At 40.9% G+C, this 18,934-nt stretch overlaps 1 protein-coding gene across 1 annotated transcript in view; it reads right to left on the reverse strand.

Moving 5' to 3' along the window:
• The window catches only part of DSCAM (DS cell adhesion molecule), a 759,593-nt gene that overhangs the window by 324,698 nt on the left and 415,961 nt on the right, over window positions 1–18,934 (reverse strand). Inside the window, exon 5 of the mRNA XM_024120069.1 lies at window positions 201–347. Within this exon, the coding sequence (XP_023975837.1) occupies window positions 201–347 (147 nt within the window). The remainder of the gene's footprint in view (window positions 1–200; window positions 348–18,934) is intronic.

Below are 18,934 nucleotides of genomic sequence, written 5' to 3' on the forward strand. Positions count from 1 at the left end.
CGAACACAGCCAAAAATAAATAAATACATAAATAAATAAATTTATTTTTTAAAAAAACCTTAAATTGCTAAAATATTTTGGGGAAAAAAAATGAAGGCTTCATTTCGTTCATGAATTCCACAATTTTGGTTGAGTCATCCCAGAGCACTAACAAAGGAAGACAGAGATAGATAGAAAACACAGTATTAATGAATTTTTACCTGATACAAAAAGTCTAGCGCTGTTACTCTGCCTTGTCTCCCCGGTGTATCTGTGCCGTGTGATACAGCGGTAGTTATACAATCCATCTTCATTCTGTACATCTTTAATATACAAGGCTCCCGTGGATGTGATGAGAAATCTAGATCCTGAAATCAAAGAAAATGATTACCCCATTAAAAGAGAACAGAAGCAACCCAGTCATATAAACAAAGTCATTGAATAGTTTTTCTTCACCTGAAGGAAACTCATGTGAAGGAAAATAAAAGGTGTGTGTTTGTATGTGTGTGTTACTTTAAGGGCCTGAGATATATATTAATTCTTCAACTATCCTAAATTGAGAGGTTTTAGTAAGTATGCTACCCAACAAATATATACTTGTAAAGCCTACTCTCATGAATTAATTTTTTAGGTCATGTATTTATTTAACAGCAACAAAGTAGGCATATAATTAGTATGTAGCTAATTTAGCATATTTTTTGGATCATCACTTTTCTCTAGAATGTGACAAATTAAAGGAGTACTAACTTTCTTTTGTAAATTTCTACCTCATGTAAATATAAACTTTTGCCTCAGTTTGAAATATTTCAAAAAACACACAAAAGTGTTAGACTATAGAGCAATAATACATTCCACAATCTTCCCAGGGAAGACTGTCTTATTTCCTTAATAATAACCAACACTTACCTCTATATTCTAAGACAAAGATCAGTTCCTCCTATATTCAGTGTTTTAGAGAACACTGCTATTTCCTAATTACTACTCAAATTATTGACAATAACATCTTCACCTCAGGGAGAAAAATAGCCATACCCAGCTGTTCCTCCTTCATATCAGCACAGGACAAAATGTGTTCTCCGTGACCTGTGATCTTCACCTATACAACTCTATTTGTACAGAAATGGCTAACATTAAGAGATCAAGCATCAGTGCTGCTTGAAGAAGAATAAAGATGATTTTTCCTTTGAAAATGTAAATATCTAAAGATAATTTTTCACTGTTCAATTATAATTTGATGATACCCCCCAAAAAAGCTAAGGAGTAAATCTCAAGGTGAGTTGTTGCACCTACATGGTAGTGACTCAACATGCTTTCTACCACCGTTAGAGTCTTTCATATGGAATATTTCTACATCTGATGCAATTCTACTTAATAGATAATGTGGTTTTGTCTCTTTGGGAAAGGACTAAAATGCCAAAAACTCACCTTCTTTTAAACTGTTTTCCTTAGGTTCATTTGAAACTGCCTTGGGTTTATTTTAATCAGAATCTGCCAGGAGTCTTGACTTCATTAATTTTAGGTCTCAAATATTTAAGTTGAGCCAACCCTTGGTTATTTCTTGGTTATTTCTTGTATTTTATTCATAGGGGTGGGATATGGAGGGTGGGAGGGAGACGCAAGAGGGAGGGCCCATGGGGATATAGTATACATACAGCTGATTCACTTTGTAATAGAGCAGAAACTAACACAACATTGTAAAGCAACTATACTCCAATAAAGATGTTAAATTTTTTTTTTTTAAATATGGGCTTCCTTGGTGGCACAGTGATTAAGAATCCACCTGCCAATGCAGGGGACACGGGTTCGAGCCCTGGCCCAGGAAGATCCCACATGCCGCGGAGCAACTAAGCCCCTGAGCCACAACTACTGAGCCTGCGTGCTGTAACTACTGAAGCCCACGTGCCTAGAGCCCGTGCTCCACAACAAGAGAAGCCACCACAGTGAGAAGCCCGTGCATCGCAAGGAAGAGAAGCCCCTGCTCGCCACAACTAGAGAAAGCCCGCATGCAGCAACGAGACCCAACACGTTTTATTTTTAAATAAATAAAAATAATTGTTAAAAAAATCTTTAAAAAATTAAAAAAAAATAAAAATGGCTTATTACTTCTTATGCAATATGAAAGCAATTCCACGGACATGAACAAGAAAAAAATCATAAAACAAATACTGATCTAGCATAAGCTTTCCAAAAGAACACCAACTAACTACTAAAGGAGGATAAAATATCTTTAAGTAATAAAGTTACTTTTTAAACAACTGCATTAGTTACTTATTTTAAAACATGCTATAAATATTCTAAATTTTAGAATAGCTGGAAAAGCAAATGTTGAATATTCTAGATATTTCTGCTTTATCTTCCCCCTAAAAAAAGCAACTAAAAATACCACTTGTCATATTTCATCACATGCCAAGCATTTCTTACCAGTATATAATGTGTATAATTGAAACATTTTTTTTCCTTCAATATATTTTGCATACTTACATAATGCTTTCATAACCAGTTCCTTTAAAGTACAGAGTGATAGACAGAAAAGAGGGACGAAAAAGATACTGTATTAACTCCTGTCACCTCCCTAACACAGAGTCTTTTCATTAGAATTGACAGGCCATCAGCAGTGGCTAAATGTAAGGAAAAGCATTGTGTGCACGGCTGCTCAGAGCACCGAGAGATGCTCAGGGTTGCAGCAGCAGCCTGCACTCATTACTCCACTGATTCCTGAGAGGGCTCTGGTCTCCAGGCACATTTAATTTGATCACTCACTTTGCTCCTGGAATATCTGACTTCTTTTTACCCACTTAGCATGCTAAATAAGACTCTCTTAAGACATGTTGTCTCAGAAAAACAGGAACCCTGTCTGAAACATTTTCTGAAATATTCACAGGAAAGAGAGGAGGAGGTGACTGAATTCCTGGGCTAATTTGAACCATCTCTGTCTAACCCTTTATTTCTCGTTAAAACACATCCCCGAACTGATCAGTATTTTAAAATTTAAAATAAGGATGAAGAATAGAAGCCTTTGATTAGGACAGGGCTGCGAAGACCCAAGGTTCAGTCTGAACTCCCGAGACACGTGGAACCCTCAGGACAGTGAGGGACGGCACGGTCGCCAGAACGCCAGGCTTCACAGTGACAAGGAATCTTCTCATCCACCCCGTTGCTTACCACTGCACCCCGCTTCCTGTCTTACATCACCAGAGGGTTTTGTATCATATGGAATAAATGGGTTTGTTCACAGCCTTAAATGAAATTGAAGAACGTGCTTCTGTTAAAATAGGCAAATATTAAAATACAAAATATTAATAGCAATAAACTGCACACACACACAAACTGTCTCTTTCTCTCTCACACACACATATGCACACGCACACACACAGACATATACATGCACACCCTTTACTGCTCAGAACTGTCTGGTGATATACAACTGTGCAAAGTCAAAATTCTATAGGTAACTTTATTTCCCTCGGAAAACTATCAGCACTTCAGGTGGAAACATTACTAAAATACAGTAGATACATTTCGTCATGTTAAACACACTGCAAAAAAATCAGTCAGTTAACAATAGTGAGTGATTTCTGGATTCAGCATCATCATTGTGGGTGTTGATTATTGAACCATGCTGCTCAGTTATTAGAGGGATGTCTCAGAAGCTACCTTGGCTCCTCAACATGCGCTAAATGGTCCGGGAATTCAAGCCCCTGCTTCTGTCTTTAATAGTTTATCTGTTCCCTCCGTTACTACCAGGCTATTAGCTGTTACTTCTCTCTGCTCTCAGTATCCCTGTGGACACACACCCAATGTGATGCCTTCGGTATGCCGAGAGGTAGAAACTAGACATACCAAAGCTGTTAGAAGTTTGCATAAACCAAGAGTAAATGGGTATCAAGTGACTGCTGGAGTGGTTCTCCAGTGTTCGTCGACATGAGCTGGTATATTAATGCCACTGAAGTAAACCCACAGCTTGGTACCAGTTCAGCCAGCCTGGCTAAGCTCAACACAGGGACTAGTGGGATATTTCTATCTAGAAACATAAAACTACCAAAGAAAATGGGGCATCTGCATGATTCGGAATGTTGTAGAACACTCAGGGGAGAAGTCCTACAGCCACATTCCTCCTGTCATGGTGCTGAGCGGTGAACACATAGAGCATGGCAGGTCCTGAGGCTCAGGCACAATGCCTTTTGGGTTTCTGACCAGCGTCAGAGGCAGAGAAATAGCAACAGTTCTAGAAATCCATTTTGCCAAACTATGAGTAGTCAACTGCAGACAGCAGGCATGCGTGTCCTCCTGAAGGGAGCGTGTGGGAGCTGATTCTAGGAGGTGCCATGTGTTCTGGGTGAACAGGAAACCAGAGCTGAGAGGCGCATCAATTCACTGGGCCAGCACTGTCCTGGGCTCCGGGAACCCAAAAAGGAATGAGACACAGCCTCCGTCTTCAGGGAGCTTACAATCTAAACAGATTTGAGTCTCAGGGTTAGAGACATGGCATCAGGTAAGAAAACAGGATGGGAGGGAAGAGGCTGGATTATAATCTGGGAGGAGGCTTATCCTCATCCGGATGAAGGGAAACACCATTACCGAGGGAGGAAAAACTGATATTTATCAGCAAACCTGTACTCATCCTTGTGTATTACTCTGATACAAATAATTAGTTGTATATGTTCCCTTTATTAACCAGCTTGCTCAACCTACTCTGCTATTTTTTTTCCTGTTCTTATGAAGTATCGAGTTAAAAGCTCTTTCCCTGGTACCAAGTGTAACAAGCTCACCCACCTGGAGAGATTCCTCATTGTGGAAGAAAAAAAAAATCTTTGAGTTTGGGACTCCAATGGATATGGATTCCAAACCTGTCGATGTCACTCTGTGTGACCTCCGATGAGACATTCAACCTCTTTCACCTTTGGACTGTTCATCTATGAAAAAGAGACGATGAGTCACATCCTCTTCGTTCTACTGTTGGAGATGAGGTGAATGCACAGAGGCCCTCTAACAGAGAGCCATGCATTAAAATGGTAGCTCTGGAAGTAAATGTCACATGTGTTACTCAGCTGACCTGCTAAGAGAAGCCGGTCAACAGGCGTACCTAGTACTGCCCAAGGCCATCGGGCCTGCCTGAGCCCATGTCCACTTACATAGTAGGGCTCACTTCTAACTCTTCATGGATGTGCTTCCTGATGTGAAGCAACCTCATGTGTTAGAAAAAGCACCAAAGTGGAAATGACAATGGTGAGTTTGACATCAGAATTCTGCCACTTGGAGCTGTGTCACCGCAGGCAAAATATTTCCCTACCCTCTCTGGGCCAGTGTCACACAACAGAGCACCCACAGGGGTAGAAAGATATAAACGAAGCCCAGAGAGGGCCTTTACATGCCCTTTCTGTGGGGCTCTGGGGGAGGAGGCTATGCGGACACTGTCTTCAGAAATCCTTTCTGCAGTAGAAAGGGATTAGATAGAAACTAGATAGACAGATAGATAGATAGATAGATAGATAAAGAGTAGATAGATAGATAGATGATAGGTAGGTAGATAGATAAAGAGCAGATAGATGATAGATGATAGATAAAGAGTAGATAGATAGATGATAGGTAGGTAGATAGATAAAGAGCAGATAGATGATAGATAGATAAAGAGTAGATAGATAGCTAGCTAGCTAGCTAGCTAGATAGATAGATAAAGAGTAGATAGATAGATGATAGATGATAGGTAGATAGATAGATAGATAGATAGATAGATAGATAGGTAGATAGATAGATCTGGAGTAGGAAACTCAGAGACCTCCTCTATCATCATAATGGTATTATTTGAATAATAATATCCCCTGGCATGTTTGCCAGTATCCGAATGTAAGACACATATTCTGAAGTTTTCCAAATTAATCATTCTTCACCCCTCATATATCATCCACCAGAATGTCCTTCTGTTCCTATTTCTAAAATACATCCTGAACGATCCACTTCCCTCTCCGCGCACCACCAAGGTCTAAGGATCCCAGTCTTTTAACAAACTGTCTCCACTCCTGCTCCCCTTCAGCCCGTTTGCCACCCAACCTCCATGCAGACCGTCCCGTGTCTTGATGGAGTCCCGCTAGACCCAGTTAGTCACGGTAGCTCAAAGGTTTAGGTGTAGGTCTGGTCTGGCCCTATCATTCATGCACTCTCGCCGTCTTCCACTCTGCCCTGGCCACGCTGCTCTTCTCCTAATTGCTCCACCTGAAGGGCCCTGAGCCCAGACCTCTACCTGGCTGGCCCCTTCCCTTCATTCTGGCCTCAGCTCCTAAAGCAACTTTCCAGCAAGGTCAACATGAACCACATCCACGGTCACGCTCAGAGCCCTTGACTGTATTATGCCTACGTGGAGTCATCTCAGCTGTGTTGGAGATTGCGTTAACATTTCTATTCTCCAACCAGAACAGCAGAAACTTGAATTGCCCTGACCCACTTTTCATCTCCATAACACAGAGCAATGTTTGGCTGTGCTTCCTGAAAATATTTGTTCAAGATATGGGTGGATGAAACCCCTCTATCATTATTTATATACCAAATGTCTCTCTTAAGTCTGGGTAAAAAGAAAGAAAGCTAAAATTCCTCTTTTTAGATTTCAACATGAAACTTCCTTATGTATAATACATAGAAAGAGTATTTCCCCCCCTAGGAATGACTGTCATGTATTCTTATATGAAAATGAGCATATTTGCAGATTTGGATGTTAATTATTCTTTCATAATGCTCTCTGGCTGTTTCCTGTACAGCCAGGCTGTTAGATCTTCAATAGAGACAATATTATTTTCAGGAAGATTTTAAAAGCATATTTGATTTTTCATTTAGTCAGAAATATATCTTAGGGGTTTTTTTGCTATTGCAATCCCAACTGAGTTAATAGTAATTAAAAGAACAGATGGTTCTTCTAATAAGATGCAAATGGTAGCACAACACAATGAAACTTTTATCAGCTGTGCCTGCCACCTCCAGTTGACACCTATGCTGTGTAACGAAACAGAGCTTTCTCCTGAGCAGTTTTCATATCAGTTTCTGAGAGAAACACAAGTATAAAATCCAAGTTCTAAGTATATAGTGCTAGAAATGAGATGAGCCTCTGCATGAATATCTTACATTTCTTTATTTTGAAAGTTAAATTAGCATTAACTAAAACAGAAGTAGAAATAGAAGAAAAAAATATATATATATAAAATACATACATATGTACATATGTAATCTATGATAACTTTAAAGTTAGCTATTTCTCTTAATTCAGATGTAGATTGGAATGGAATTCAACTCATTCCAATGGTTCTGAGTTGTGTCTCTTCTGTGATGTGAAGGGTGGGTGCCAGGCCATAACTAGATGCAGGCATGAAGGAACTACAGATATTTCTCGAGCAATTGAGTGGCCTGATAAAAAATTTTGGTTCAACAAAATTATGTTGAAAGTCTCATATACGAAGGAGAAAGGAGTAGGCCCTTAAGGTAAGACGAAGCATCCCAGCAAGCACAATACCCTGATGATGGGGCTGGGAGGTCACACTCTCACCCACTGCACTCCCTGACCTGGTCACGGCCGGGGCAGGAGCAGGAAGTCCCGGGCTGAGGGCAGGAAAAGCTGTAGGGGAACAGAAGTGACTTGCACAGAAATGTATTTAAACAAAGGATCAACAGAACTTGGCTGGGGAGAGGATCACACCAAGTACTGAGTCTGAGGACTGACGGCATTGCGGTAGCAGTGACGGAGTCGAGAAGTTGGGTGAGGCTGTCTCTTTCTCAGGGAAGACAGGAGGTCAGTCCTGGACATGCTGGGTGACTTGGCATGGATGATACAATGGAGTTGGAGACAGAGCTTTGGGTACCAAGTTACGCATGTCGAGGAGCCCTTTATGGGAACTGATGCCCCGGAGCCCCCGGGGAGGGAGGTAAGGGAAGAAGGTCAGTAAAAGACAGCAAGAGAGGAGGACAGAGACCCAGGAGGGCATGGAGTGGTGGGCAGGGGTAGGAGAGCACTTCCGGAAAGGATAATGCAAACATCTCAGTTCTGTGTCTTCCTATCAGGATAACTGAGAATACAAATGTAGCCTAACAGAGCCTCAGTTTCCTTATCTGTACATTGGGGCAATATTACCTTCCTGGAAATATTGTGATATTAAATAAGAATGTCTATGTAAGGTCCTGCTAGAGAAAAGCACTTTAGAATAGCTGTAATCTTCAATAAAATATAATGGTAAAATATCCACCTTGCTAGATCAGCAAAAATATGAAATCTCTAGCTACGAACGGCTAGTACTACATAAAATGAATTTAAAGAACACTACAAGTCATTACCAAAGAGTATAAGGGGAGACCTGGATAAATGTGGGGGGTGTATCCAATTCCAGGATTAGACAACTTGAAATTGTAAAAACATCAATTTTTCCACAAATGAAATTATATTTTAACTGCTTCAGGATCAGAATTTACATAGAACTTTACCAAATCAATGCAGATTAAAACAAGGTGCTATGTTTCACCCAGGAAATTAGAAAAAATTGAAATATTTGATAATATGTAGTCTTGACAAGAGTGTGGGGAAATGAACACACACTGGTAGGAGTGCAAATTGGTGAGGGCTTTTGCTTTCTGGTGGGCAAACTGCTAGCATACTCAAAACGTAAGAATTGCATATATTCTGATCCAGCTTGTCCTCTTCAAAGACTCTATCCTAGGGGACACTCATACATGTGCACACATCAGTGTACACCCAAAATGTGCGCTGCGACATTGTTTAAAAAATGAAAAATGGAAAACAAACCTCAATGCCAATCAAGGGCAAAGAGATCAATGCATGAGGGTACATCCATACTATGCAGCCATTTAAAAGACAGTAAGGTAAATCTATGTATAATCCATGGAAAGATCTCCAAGACATAACATAGAGTAATTACAGAGCACTATATAATGTTATGGACAAAACACAATGAATGTGTGCTTGTGCTGGGGGGTAGTAAATTTGTGTATGTAAGTGAAAAGATATCCACCAAAATGTTAACTGTAGTTGCTTCACTTCTAAGGTCATGACTGGATTAGGAGAAGGGAAGGGGGGACTTACGTGTTTTATTTCATAGTAACATGTCTTTGAATATCTTAAAAGAAGACTCTCTTAGTGTCCTACTTGTGCAGCTGAAATTTATTTTGAAGAAGCTATCAGTCGGTGGTGAGCTTAGAGACAGGATGCAGCAGGTGTAGACCAAACTCATGTGAGTAGCACGACAGAGGGGAAGGAGAGAAACCTAGGATAGTATTTATGTTGAGAGTAAATGTGTCGAAAGATGGTCTTCTGTTTTGTTTGGTTTCAGCCTGATCACACATGGGCACGCTTCAAAGCAGAAGGGTCGGCTTTCCATACTTTTCCTGGCCTTTGCATTCCTCCCACTCCAGACACCTAACCCCAAAGTCTACTCCACTGTGTAGAGGATCTCCTGATCTTCCTGAACTACTGCGTGACACACGACTTCACACCTAATTGCATTCAGTCTAATTGGTCATGTATGTGTTGGCCTCGCCCAAGTGATGGCAACATCTTCGAAGACAAGGCGATCCCCGGGTCTGCCTAACTTACCTGCTGTTTCCCCTCACCCTGCAAATGCTGAATTAAATGCCTGATGACATACATACTTTGAATTTTTCCCCAAAACAGGCTCTGTACACTAAGGCACCGTACTGTTAGGGCCTGCTATGTTTATGTAAGTACCAACACATCAAGATATGAAAGTATCAAGTATCAGGAGAAAGAGAAATATTGCATGACGTCACTCACATGCAGAATCTAAAAAAAATGATACAAATGAACTTAGTTACAAAACAGACACAGACTCACATACTTACAGAATGAATCTATGATCGCTTCTCGGCCTTTTGGCTAAGATCAAGTGCAGAATGAATCTCTGGTTACCAGGGGGGAAGGGTTGGGGGGAGGGATAGTCAGAGAGTTTGGGACTGACATGTACACACTGCTGTATTTACAATAGATAACCAACAAGGACCTACTGTCTAGCACAGGGCACTCTGCTCAGTATTCTCTAACAACTTAACTGGGAAAAGAATTTGAAAGAGAATAGATACATGTATATGTATAACTGAATCACTTTGCTGTACACCTGAAACTAACACAACATTGTTAATCAACTATACTCCAATGTAGAATAAAAAGTTAAAAAAAAAAAAAAAAGAAAGAAAATTGGGAAGCCCCAACTTGGACCTTGAGCCTCCCGGAAGCCCACGTGGCTGGAAAGAGTGATGTTCCGTCCACACACAGCATGTGAGGAGTAAGCCAGCATCCCTGGGCTGGACTTGGTAAGGAAGGAGTGATTTGACAGGTATATGTCTAAGTTCTTCCAAAGTAATCTCACTAAGACATTTTCCTTATGTAAATGAAATTCTCTCAGTGAAATTCTCCTGCAGTTAAGTGAGGCTCAATTACACACTTCTGATTTAAGCCTACATGCTGCAATCCGACTGTATACCTAATTACCCCATTTAGGCTGCTAATGATCAGATCAGCGCTCTTGAGCAGATATTTGAGTCTGTCATCAATCTTTCCTCTAATTAGATTCCTATTTCTTTAAAAGAATAGAATTTTTTTTTGAAGAAATTACGTAAGGATTTTTTTTTTTTAAAGAGCCAAAGGATCTTATAAAAACTTGAGTTGTATTTATTCATTTCTAAGATGAACAAAACAGTTTTGGCCCCTGACCTCTAGGAGCAAGTACTTCAGTTGGGGAGACAGACAAAATGGGTAAACAGACAAAAACAATTACATAATGTGAAAAGCGCTCTTGAGAGAATTAAGACAAAAAGTTGAATCTAGATAGAGAATTGCTGTTTAGACAGGGGGTCTGAGAGGTCTGTGCAGGGTGCGTTTCAAATGAGGTACAGTAGATGGCAAGAGGCGGGCTGAGGACCGAAAAAGAGAGAGAATGTGCAAAAGTCCTGAGGTGGGAAAAACTATGGCATGTTCAGGGAACTGAAATAATTTTGAAAATAGAGCTGACAGGACATAGAACTGGCTTGGATGCTGTAGGAGGAAGAAAAGGGCCGGGGTCAAAGGTGACTCCCGTGTCTTGGGGAGGAGTTGAAGAGCTGGAGAAGAGAGTCTTGACTGGGAAGGAGGAGCCTTGGGTGTGGCACTGGTGTCCCTGGGTGACACGGTTTGGACTTCTAGGATTAAAAGTGGCCCCTTATAGATGTAGGGACGATAAGGAAAAGAACATCCTTCCGCCTGCTTGTTGTATCAGGTTAACTAATATTTAGAAGCGGTGCGTCAACGTTGTTTCCTGTCCCAAGAGCTTTCTGATTTTGAGGTTGGAAGGGACTGTGTATTTCATGTTGAGCATCTACTCTAGTCGAGGCTGTGTGCTGATTAAAAAGCAACACGTTCAAACAGAAAAAAGAAAATGAAGAAAGAGCAAAGCACGGCACATCAATCCCAAATGAGTGTGCTTTTTCTGTTTATTATGTTAGGGACCCAAATGGAATTGAAGAACCTGGGCTTATTGGTGAAACGCAGTGAATATTAATCATAAAGTTAGTCTGCCTGAAACAGACGACATACGGTTATAGGAAAGAAAGTAGAAACACAGGAAGTCTTAAGAATAAAAGTAGACACTACTTCGCGGCCACTTAAATATCGTGGGGTAATGGTTTTTCACATGGTGGGTAGTGACCTATTAATGGATTGTGAAATCAATTTCATGGACTGTAACTTTATTTTAAAAAAATAAAATAGAGAAGATAGAACGATTCAGTGTGCATCACAAATAGTAGGGGTACTTTACGAAGGCTTTGTTTTAGTTCCTATGTGCCCATACAGGATTGCGTGTGCGTTTGTATATGTAGATGTGCATGTACTTGTTTATGTATATGTACATGCATGCTTGGTCTCACTAAAAAATGTATTTTTTTCCTCTGTATTTCATATGGCGAGTCAGAGTAAAACATGTTTGAAGAGCACTGCTCAGCATCCTGAAGATCTGGCTGTTTATTTTTTGACCAGGCTTCCCATGTCCGAGCAAGTCTAACCGTCCTTATATACTTGAGATTCTTAAAGGCTTCCCTTCAAGCATGCAGCCTGACAAGTCTCTGAGGTCACAGGCATGGCTGCATTTATAGCTACAGTGGCAGACAAAGCAGCTGATTTCTTTTTCAAGCCACATCATGTGAAGGTCTTGGATTATGTCTGTTTTCTGATGGTACATGAAGATGTCTAAGGAAATTATGATGAATTTACTGAGTCATTAGCACAAATCTGCATGCAAGTATGTACTTAGAAAACCACCCCATGGTAGAAGTCATGTTATTACATCCAGCCCCTGTTGTCACCCCAATCTCAGAACCTCTCGGTTTTAAATGGCCTGATGCAATGAGATAGGGTAGAAGCTCTCACGCCAGCTTCCGTATCCCAGAGCTTTCTGCTGTAAGAGCATCTCCATTTCTTAAAAGTCTTCCCCAGATCTCGCTGATCAAGAAATCCATTGTCTAGCAGTATCTTTCACGACAAAACGTTATCAATACGGTTATATAGCAATTGCCCATGATATGCAGAGCGAGTAATGGGGTTGAAGGTAACTCCATCACTAAACGCTAATTTCTAGCTATAGGGGAAAAAAACACCATAAAATAAAAGTACAAACCACACAAAGCGGGATCAAATAGTGCCAGCTGGATATACATAAGTGTTGAGGTCAACACAGCCTGAAAAATAATATCATCAATTAGGGTGGGGCAGGAATTGCTATTGGTAAGCAGGCTGATGGCATTCGCCAGAGAAATGCCACGACAGCACATCCAGAGAATTTGTTCCCTGCACACGTCTCCTCAATCCCTCTGATTGCTCCAAAGGGAAAGCCTCACAGGGTCCCATTTATCTGCTCACCGGCTACGTGCATCCAGCTCTCTTCCACTAGGATTCTCAGTACTTATTTGCGGCAATAATTTATCTTGACATCTCTCCAACACTTGTCAATCCCCGTTTTCTTTTCTTTATAACACAGGAAAAGTAAGCCACTGGCTTAGAGCCTTCGGAAGGCACTTGCGTCTGGCCAGAATTTATAATTACATTGCTTTAAGAAAACATGAGCCAGGGAAAGGACCAAAATAGATAATAGTGTGGGGGGTATTCAGTGATAGCAGAAATCCCAAAGATGGCTCATGATTGACCACCGTTTGAGACACTGTATTTGTGATGCTTCCAAGGAGAGGTGAGTCACACCTTGTTCCTTGAAGAAAGGGGTAGCCATGGCTAGTTAGGAAGGAACGATGAAAACACTCTGCATGACCAGGGGACAAGAAGCTGGCAAGTCATTGGCTGCACCATCTCTTTATGTTGGTACAGAGAGATCTGGGCTCACAGAAGGCCAGGCTGGGAGCCGAGGGGCAGCTGGGGAGCATAGGAGAGGTCCTCGGTGGAGGGGCTGTGTGTGTGACACCTTGAAATCCTGAAGGTAAAACAGGGGTCCAAGGAGGTCAGGGGTTGCCGCCAGGATAGTGCAGACGGGTTTCAGATTGTGAGGCGACAGGTAAACCCCAGAGAAGCAGAGGTCAAGCAGTGGTGGCTGAGTCGGGGATGCTGCCAAGTACAGAACAGGAAGATGTGAAAGAAGGTGCCCAGATTGGACAGCAAGACAGAAGATTGACGGGGGAAGCCGTCCAGGCAGCAGGAGCCCAAGGCAGGGAGATCCCGGGGGGATCCACTCAGTCTTGCCACCAGGGATCTCTCGGGTTCCTCAGGGACCAGTCCTTTAGAGGAAGTTCTGGCTTCATAATGATTTATTTTCTTCCACCTCATCCTCACTGGCCCTCTTCTCCTTCCTCTGTCCCTCCTCCTCCTTCCGTTTTTCATTTAGTTGAAAAAGCATAAACCACTTACACAGACATAAAATACTAATCTGTGTACCCAACACACAGAACTGACCATTGTTAACACTGTTATTTTTTATTTTAATGAAAGAACTCTACAGAGAAAGGTAAATTCCTCTCTTTGCTTTGTCCCCTCTCCTTTTTCTCCTAGAAAGCCACTGTTACCAGGAATTAAGTGTATATATTCCCAGTTTACACTTTTTATTCTATCACAAACACCTAAATGCATCCATATGGTTCTGTATTGTCTTTGTTTTTTCAAATTTACATAAATAGCTTACTATTTATTACGGAAAAACTTGCTTTTCCCACCTACCATATGTGTTCTTAAGCTCTCTCCATGTTGCTATAGAGAAATCTAGTCCGTTCTTTTTAATGGAAATATAGTGTCATGTTGCGTAAATACACCTCAGGCTAACCACTGCAATGGTGCTTCATTACCAAAACTCATGGTACGAGTTTTTCTGTTTTTCTTTTTTTTTCATTGCTGTATCCCTAGCACCCAGAACAGTGCAAGACACATACATAGCCGTTATTCATTAAATATCTGTCAAATGAAGGAAGGAATCCATTCATTCCATTATTGATGGACTTTAAGACCGACGTCAATAGTGCACTATTACCAAAAAAGTTTTCCCAAACTTTGACAAGTTCTCCTCAGCACACGTGTGAGAGTCTCACTAACATGTCTACCTAGATACGTAATTATTGGGGTAAGAAGTTTTGTGTTTTCAGTTTTCCTGGATCCTCTGCAGTGCTATGCACTTCTTGACGGCCTGGCTTGGCACACCTCGGTCACTGTTCTGGCTGGGTTACTGGTGGTCATGAGACTGCTGAAGATCGGGTTAGAGTGCAGGCTGCTGCCTTTGCAATGCCTCTTCCTCCTAACTGCAGCTGTGCCTTTCCTTCAAAAACATAATACACATGTAAAAGATCTTCATCAGAAAAATGAACTTGAATCATTCTAAGTAATGAAATAATTCTAAGTATAAAAAAAGAGAGTAGGGGCTTCCCCGGTGGCGCAGTGGTTGGGAGTCCGCCTGCCGTTGCAGGGGACGCGGGTTCGCGCCCCGGTCCGGGAAGATCCCACGTGCCGCGGAGCGGCTGGGCCCGTGAGCCGTGGCCGCGGAGAGGCCACGACAGTGAGAGGCCCGCGTGCCGCAAAAAAAAAAAAAAAAAGAGAGTAAAATTATTCACAGCCAGGGGCAGGGGCCTCTTTGGGCTGATGGGGTATTGCTGTCAGTATCAGCCTCAGAGCCTTAAACAGCAGAGTCCCTTTCCATGTTGTCAGCAGTAACAAGTTCAGGGTGCATCTAGCCCTCACCACACCACAAGTGCCCCGTTTAAGGGTTAAGGCACATCACTGTATAAAAGCAATACCAAGCTCCATTAAAGCACCCGCTGCGGTGTCACAGCCTTGCAGATCTTACCACGGCGCTTTTATTTCATTTTGCCTCAGGCTGCCTCCTGGGCAAATATAAGTGAAATCAGGCCTTTGCAAAGGAATAAACTCTTGAATAAAACATAAGTATTTTTCATTGCAAAGCAACTCTTAATGGGTTTTGCAACCTCCTTGAGAAAATTAAAAGGAAAACACATATAGGACCTTAAGTCTCTTTAGATTTTCAGATTCTGAGCCTTTGGTTGAAGGCAATTTTAAAGGCTGTTTCTGAGACTTACTGTGAACATGAATGGGTGTTATCCACAGCAGAAGGACCGGCGTGGTGCTGAGGACTCCTTGGCTAGGCATTCAAGCTGCTGCCCACGCCTGGCCACTGTGGGGAGACCGCCTGCTACCCCTGCTGGTCTGTCCAAAGCCCAGGGGCTTGGCCTGGAGGACAGGACTGAACACATGTGTGGTGTAGAAAATGCTCTCAGAAATGAAATAGTGAATTCTTGTGGAATTTGCATCACCTCAATACTTCCTCATTAATGACAGTTTTTGCTTTATTAATCTATAACCAATTCCTAGGTTTACTTCTTAGGCTGTGCTAGAAACTAGTGATTAGCAGAATTCTATTTCTCAATGGTACCCTGTCAAATTACTTTGCAATTTAAAGTGGGAACAGTTATTATTCTCTATTCCGCATTTTTTTTTTTGGCCGCACGGCATGGCATGTGGGATCTTAGTTCCCTGACCAGGGACTGAATCTGTGCCCCCTGCCGTGGAAGCACAGAGTCCCAACCACTGGACCGCCAGCAAATTCCCCTACATATATTTCTTATTCATTATTATTTTAATTGCTTTTTTATCATACAACCATCTAATGAATTTTCTTTTAGAATATTGATTGATTGATTTTTGGGCATTTCTGTCATAAAAATATGGTCTATTATTTGGAACCTTATTTTCCCCTGTTTTCCCAAATAGTTGAATATGGTCATAAGTCAATGTGTGTTGTAGCAACTTCCTTTTCTGATGATATAAAAGGTTAATTATTATAAAATACTTCCTAGTATAAGAAACTTCAATTCTGGGTAAATATAATAAACACACATTTACATGAACAGCAGAGTTCTCAAGTGAGGAAAATCCTTAGGGTTCCAGAAATGGAGAGGGAAGTGAACACTTAGAGCAAAGAGCTCGCGGATGCTATGGATGCTGTGTGACATTTCTCTTCAAGGGAGAAATGAGGAAAGAAAGAGAAGACTTTAGTCCTATGCAAGTTGAGGAAACCCCTGCAGAAAACTGTAAACTCACAGAAGTGATGGACAAAAAAAAAAATTCTTAGCAAACACCCTTGCTTGTTCCTGCCTGAGCTTTGGGTAAAAATTATGTCTAACCATAGCACTAGGCTTGCTCAGGTTTGGTGTTTGGCTTTACACTCTGCAGGGTCTAAGAAACCTCACACCAAGAAATTAACATGTAATGACCCAGTTTCCAAGAGCATCTGGCAGAAGCAAAGGTAAATTTTCCCTGGAGGACTGAGCCACCAGGATGTTTACAGATGGAGCCCAACTCCTTCTTTCAAATCCTGAGCCCCCAGTCCAAAACCACTGAACATACTGGGGAAAAATTTACCCTAAGAAAGAGTCAGAAGAAACGATTAGACCTCAGATAATGGAGTAACTGAATATAGATTACTCAAGAAGTATTTTTGAAATGTTTGCAGAAATATAAAACTGAATCAACAATGAGATAGAGCAACAGACTGGTGTCAAAAGAGACAGATAAGTTAGTGAAAGAATGAAATAGAATGTCCAGAAGTGCAAAACATAAGCTTTGATATAAATATTTAGAATAGACACAGTTGGGGAGATTAATATACGGTAAAATAAATCTGAGGAAATTACTACCCAGATTAGTGCCTAAAGAGAAAAAGAAATATAAATACGAAAGAATAAAGAGACTTAGAGGAGGGATGGAGGAGATCATATGGCTTATTACAATTCCAGAAAGAGAGAGGAGAAAAAACGGCAGATAAGCGATATTTGGAGGAAAATATCAGAAAACTTACCAGAATTTGATAAAAACTGAGAGAGTCTGCCAATAACAGGCATTTCCTGAAACTAAAGGATGTGCTCCAGGAAAGGCAAGTATACTCAAGGAAGGAATGATGAACAAAGAAATTGGTATGAATGCACAACTCTAAGCAAATAATGACCGTACAAAGTGATCATCATTATAGTGACTAATACTGTAGACATAAAAAATAAGATGTATCTAGAACACTGGACAACAATAGTGTTTAAGAATACTGGGAGGGGTGTCATACGAGGCAGGGTATTCTGAGGTCCTGTGTTATTCCTGAAGGAAAGCAGTCCCTTTAGTACAATGATGATACTGATCCACAAATTCCATTTTACTGAGATCTTCATCTAGCAGGCACCTCCTTACTATTTGAAAATCCAGACCATTTACTTTACAGTTTACAAAGGGGTTTTATAGTCTTTACTTTATTGAACCATCGCACAAAACCATGGGAATTAAGACCTATTAGAATGCATTCCAATGCAAATGAAGTACTGCGGTACGCCTGCACGAATTCAGTGCTCTACAGTAAGCAAATCTTGCTTTTAAAAAAATTCCCTAAATTTTTTTCCCCACATTTTCCCACCTAATAATTGTCTTCAAATTCCACGTGGAACATATCCATTTTCTAAAGGCTTATCTAAGCGATTCTCACAGTAACTATAGTGTACAGTGGAATATCTTGCACCATTCAGAAATCCCATGCAACATGGTAAATATACTCCTTCCTTCAATATAATTCAACATGTATGTAATAAAAGTAGGATATTCCTTTGGAAAGGATGAATAAAAATTCCTGTGTTTCAAGATAATTTGCTCTCTTCTTGACACAGAGTACAAAAGCGTTTTCTACAACATACATTTTACTCATTTTGATATCTCCTGATAAATTATTCTCATATCATGCTGAGAAAACTTCAACTTGTCATATGAGCAAGGAGGTAATAAAGTCATTATAAATGTCTAGCATTGAAGCCATCTTTCTTTCATTTCTTGATATTAAAATTTAATTAGAGATATCCTTTTAAAATAACCAATATTTTATGAAGTGAAATAGCATAAATGAGGGCCATAAAGAAAAAGCTAATGTCATAAAAAAGACATCTGATTAGTGGGCACCACTTTTTTCTGGCCCATTCCAGACATATTCACTGTATATAACAAATTCGATGAAAGATTATACAAAATCGATGCTGAATTTCCATCCTAGATCTCTTAGCATTAATACTTTCCAGATATATTTACAAAATTCTTTGTTAAAATCCCCAATCATTGTAACCATATGAACCTAGCTGGCAAGCATCCAACCACGAAAAGCTTAGCTAAAGAAATATAGACTCGTGGAGCTGGGAAGATGGCGGAAGAGTAAGACGCGGAGATCACCTTCCATCTACATGTAGAACAGCTCCTACGAAACACCCACTGAACGCTGGCAGAAGACCTCAGACCTCCCAAAAGGCAAGAAACTCCCCACGTACCTGGGTAGGGCAAAAGAAAAAAGAATAAACAGAGACAAAAGAATAGGGACGGGACCTGCACCAGTGGGAGGGAGCTGTGAAGGAGGAAAGGTTTCCACACACTAGGAGCCCCTTCGCGGGCGGAGAC

Source organism: Physeter macrocephalus, chromosome 8, assembly GCF_002837175.3.
Source record: "Physeter macrocephalus isolate SW-GA chromosome 8, ASM283717v5, whole genome shotgun sequence".
NCBI lineage: Eukaryota > Metazoa > Chordata > Mammalia > Artiodactyla > Physeteridae > Physeter > Physeter macrocephalus.